Raw genomic sequence first — 5281 nt, forward strand, 5'->3', positions numbered from 1 at the left:
AAACCTCTTCGGGACCCAAAATGAAATCAGGAATTTCCCCTTTCTTCACCTTTTCCACCCATTTCTGAACCATTGGATCCTTAGTTTGAGCCTCTTTGATGCGACCCAATAGATTGGATGTCACACGGATATTTCCAAAGGTTATCTTCTTATGTTCCAACCTAGGATTCCACTCACCAACGGTTCCTAACATTTCCCACTCCTTGACCATTAACCCATATATTTGAGCCTTCCGACTTAGGGCATCAACTACTACATTAGCCTTACCCGGATGGTAATTGATGGTGCAATCGTAGTCCTCTAAGAATTCCATCCACCGGCGTTGTCTCATATTCAACTCTTTTTGAGAAAAGAGGTACTTAAGGCTCTTATGATCGGAATAAACCTCAAAGGTTACCTCGTACAGATAGTGTCTCCACTTTTTCAGAGCAAAGACAACTGCGGCTAGCTCTAAGTCATGGGTGGGATAGTTTTGTTCGTGGGTTTTCAATTTTCTAGAGGCAAAGGCTATCACATTCTGGTTCTGCATCAATACACACCCCAAGCCTTCCTCGAAGCATCAGTATAAACAGTGTAACTGTCTTTAGCATTAGGCAAGGCTAGAATAGGAGCCGTGGTTAACCTTCGCTTCAACTCCTGGAAGCTATTCTCACACTTATCACTCCACAAAAACTGACAATTCTTCTTTGTCAAATCAGTTAAAGGACTGGCAAGTTTCGAGAAATCCTTGATAAACCGACGGTAGTAACCTGCCAACCCTAAGAAACTTCGAATCTCGGTGAGAGTTTCGGGTCTCTTCCACTCAGTCACTGCCTCCACCTTCGCCGGATCTACAACAATTCCCTCTTTCGAAATCACATGCCCTAAGAAAGCAACCTTCTCCAGCCAAAATTCACACTTACTGAATTTGGCATATAACTGATGATCTCTCAGGATTTGTAAGACCATCTTCAGGTGTTGCGCATGCTCCTCTCAGGTTTTTGAGTAAACCAAAATGTCATCGATAAACACAACGACAAATCGGTCTAGGTAGGGTTTGAAAACCCGATGCATAAGTCCATAAAGGCAGCAGGGTCATTGGTCAAACCAAAGGGCATAACGGCAAATTTGAAATGCCCATACCTAGAATTGAAGGCAGTTTTAGGCACATCCTCCCTTCGGATCAACAATTGGTAGTACCCCTGTCGAAGGTCTAGGTTTGAAATGACCACTGCACCTTGCAATTGGTCAAACAATTCATCGATGTGGGGTAGTGGATATTTATTTTTAAAAGTCACGTTGTTCAACCCTCGGTAATCGATACACAACTTCAAGGTCCCGTCCTTCTTCTTGACAAAGAGAACCGGTGCCCCCCAAGGAGAACCACTCTCACGGATAAACCCTCGCTCCAACAGGTCTTGCAACTGCAACTTCAACTCTTTGAGTTCAGCAGGTGCTATTCGATATGGGGTCTTAGAGATAGGTGAAGTCCCCGGTAACAGGTTAATCTCAAATTCTATCTCTCTTTCCGGTGGTAGGTTTACTAATTCATCAAGAAACACATCTGGATATTCACCCACTACTGGGACATCTTGTACTTTTAACTTATCGGTAGGAGTGTTTATAAGAAAGGCCAGGAATCCTTATGCCCCTTTATTCAGTAGTTTCCTAGCCCGAATACCCGAAATCATTACAGATGAGGCTAGACTACCCCTCCCATGTAATTTTAAGGTCGCCTCCCCTGGGATAGGAAATTTAACTACCTTCCTCTTACAGTCCAGTTGAGCATCATACCAAGCTAACCAATCCATACCCAATATCACGTCGTACCCCTTAATGGCCAAACTTATCAAATTCCCCAGTAGCTTCCTCTCTCCTACCAGATTTCACAATTTACATGCATTTTGCTAGTGATCAAGCACTGGTCCCCCGTAGGAGCACTTACTTCCAGATCATAAGGCAAACTAATAGGGGTAATATCAATTTCACACATGAAATCAGGGTTAATAAAGGAATGGGTGGCACCGGGGTCTATCAAAATCCTAGCTAGCCGGTGGAAGACAGGAATCGTACCTTCCACTACCTCCGTCGGATAAGGCACAGGACGTTGCTCGATAGAATACACCCGAGCAGGCACCTTCGATTTTGTCCCTTCCACTTTTGACTGTCCTGAAGTAGCCTTAGAGGATTGCGTAGTCCCTCTCGCCTCTCGGGGTTGGACCGGACAGCTGGCTATCTGGTGCTCCGCGCTCCCACAACGTAAGCACTTCTTCTCCTTCCTCCAGTAGTTATCCTCCGTATGGTTTGGCTTCCCACAGAAACCACACGGGCCATGGGAAACAGTAGCTGAGCTCCCCTGTGAGGCATTTCTCTATTGGCCTCGTCCAGTCTGACCACCTCTTGGCTGGGTCCCTCTCGCCATACTCGGAGATCTTCCCCCTCCGGCTCCCCTTCCAAACTTGGGAGGGGTACTTTTATCTCCCTGAGTCAAACTATTTCATGAGAATCCACGTTTTCTATCTTGGAAGTTCCTAACTTGGAGCCTTGCGTTCTCAGCTCGCAAAGCCTTCTCAACGGCATCACTAAAAGTGGTAATTTGGGCCACGACCAGGTCTTTTTGAATTTCTACATTGAGCCCCTGAATGAAACATCTCACCCTCCTTTGTTCCGTCAGAATAAGTTCAGGGGCAAATTTGGACAAGCGGGTAAACTAGCTCTCGCACTTAGCCACTGATTGAGTGCCTTGGCGAAGTCGAATAAACTCGTCTTCCTTCTTCTCCTGGACCAAAGGCGGGAAGTACTTAGCATTGAACTCCCTCACGAAGTTCACCCACGTTCTTGGCGTCTGTTCTCTCTCCAACTTAGTTCGAATGATATTCCACCAAGAACGGGCGGCCCCTTCTAGTTGAAAGACAACAAAAGTAACCTGCCTCTCCTCCGAATAGTGTAGGGCAGCAAAAATGTCTATCATCTTTTCTAACCACTGTTCGGCCACATCAGGGTCAGGCCCTCCTAGAAACTTCGGTGGGGAGAACTTTTGGAACCTCTCGAGAGCTCGATCCTCACTCTCTACATGGTTTCCGGGGTTTCCGGGATTCCCGACAGGTGGATTAGGGTTGTGGCCCTGTTGTTGCACGACATGTACTAGGAGATCAGTCATCCGTTGGATAGCAGCGGCTACTTGAACGTTGGGATCAATTTGGGTTTTAGGGTTTGGTTCGGGCATAGTTTCCCTAGTAGCCCCTTCAGTCGCGGGTTGCCTACTACCGCGCCCACGGCCTCGTCCACTACGAGTGCCCTCCATAGATATAAATCAATCTAAGATCGAGGTACAAATATAACGTCAAACGACATATAACAAAACAGCTAGACATGAACAAATAATAGAAACCAATACCACATAAGGCATTTAAACACACAAAACATAGCTGCATAGTGCGCATAACTGTGTCAAAGTCAAGTACATGCAAAAGAATCCTATCAAACAAAAGGGGATCTTTCAGAAGTTCACTATACACCCTAGAAAAAAAAAGTCAAACAGTTAACGGTGAACTATCATCCTAGGTACCCCACCCACGGGGTCAAAACACGGCCCAAGGAACTCTAATCTAGTTCCCAACTGAGCCCATGGATTCACTTCCATGACTAGGACTGGGCATGACTCCTTCTCTAGGTGCCCCAACACCCGGAGCCTCCACATCCCTAACTACATTCGTAGAACGGTCGATAACTACTGGTAACTGTTCTCTCAGAGCATTCGTCCGCTCCTGCTCGATGGCTATGTCCCCCTGGAGCTCCCCAATCCGATCCGTTTACATCCTCAAGATGCCCCTCAGCCTAAGTATTTCAGTATGATCCTGGGCTGCAGCGCGTCTCAACCTCTTTCTCTGCTCAAGTACCACCACGACCACATGGTCAATATAAGAATATCTCTGACAACGGCTACAGCGTCGTGTACAACTAGCAGTATGCCAAAACCGGATCAGACCTCCAGGCCTCTCCTGGTAATCGAAGACACGAAAACGCCTTCGCTATGGCTCACCTCCACTCCCACTAGCTCCATCCATGGCCTATAAGAAGATCCATAAGTGACCGCTTAGACAATGTGACAATACTTAATCATATTCTAACACAAATCCCTAAGATTCTCAAAAATCAAGTTCTAGTTTGCCCAGATTATCTCAACCTAGGCTCTGATACCAGCTGTGACAGCCCCACCTTCCCCTAGGGCGAACCAAAGGGGTTAGCGGACTGCCTGCCCAACTCTCGTTAGGACTACGAAGCTTATCACACCCAAAACACATTCGTATCATGGTTATAGCATTCGAACGCTTCCACAGTTACGAAAATCGAAAACAAAAAAAAAATGAGCTACGGATGAACAGTGACTGCCACATCACTATCCGGCCGGAATTTGGCCGGATTGTCGGTCGGATTCCAGGCTGGATAGGGGGCAGTAGCCCAAAACAAAGGGGTCAAAAGCCCCCTATGAATCCGGCCGGTAATCCGGCCAGAGGCCAAAACCTCAAATTTTTTTTTCTTTGCATATCCGGCCTTGTATCCGGCCAGAAATTGGCCGGATTCGTGGCCGGATTTGGTGAACAGTGACATCGCCAAATCTTTTGTTTCCTCGCTTGATTCCCATACTCGCACAAGCCCAAACTAAACACAGGTAACATGTATCCACTAATATAGCAAGTACATACCAAAGCCATATATAACATATACAAGCGAGAAAACACTTTCATAATTCCTTGAATTCCAAGTTTTACAACTCAAAAGGGTCATAGAATCCAAATACATATAGGGTTTCTCACAATTGAGGAGCTATACAAACAAAAGAATGCCTCATTAGCTCAACTCTCCTCAGAACATTTTTCCAAAAGTTGTTCCTGTAAAGAAAAGAAAAGTAACGAGGGTGAGCTTACGCTCGTGAGGTACCGAGGAGACACACAAGTATAAACATACTTCACTATAGTTAACCAAGGCACATAAAGAAGTAAACCAACATGAAAGGATACAATTGGCTCTCAAGAGCCACTTTTCACTGGCCGTACTTGATCTCAAACCCGTTGACACTCCGTCAACCTTTAAAGAGAAGAATAAATCGTAGATTTCCACTTTACACCATATTCCTTCCACCGATCACCCCCTTACCGGGCCCGAACACCTCACAGTAACAAAGAGGGTAATACTCGAGTATACCATAAAGTCAAGGAGTTAACACTCCACTCGACTAGCAGTGAACCCAAGGTCCGTTATCGATTCGCCCAACCCCTTGCCGACTCGACTCGAATAACGA

At 46.0% G+C, this 5281-nt stretch overlaps 1 protein-coding gene across 1 annotated transcript; it reads right to left on the bottom strand.

Moving 5' to 3' along the window:
- Positions 1–528: 528 nt before the first annotated feature.
- Positions 529–948, bottom strand: LOC113729167 (uncharacterized mitochondrial protein AtMg00860-like). The gene has a single exon (XM_027253492.1). It carries the CDS (start codon positions 946–948, stop codon positions 529–531), a length of 420 nt encoding a protein of 139 aa, XP_027109293.1.
- Between the last annotated feature and the right edge of the window lie 4333 nt (positions 949–5281).

Source organism: Coffea arabica, chromosome 2e (assembly GCF_036785885.1).
Source record: "Coffea arabica cultivar ET-39 chromosome 2e, Coffea Arabica ET-39 HiFi, whole genome shotgun sequence".
Lineage (NCBI taxonomy): Eukaryota > Viridiplantae > Streptophyta > Magnoliopsida > Gentianales > Rubiaceae > Coffea > Coffea arabica.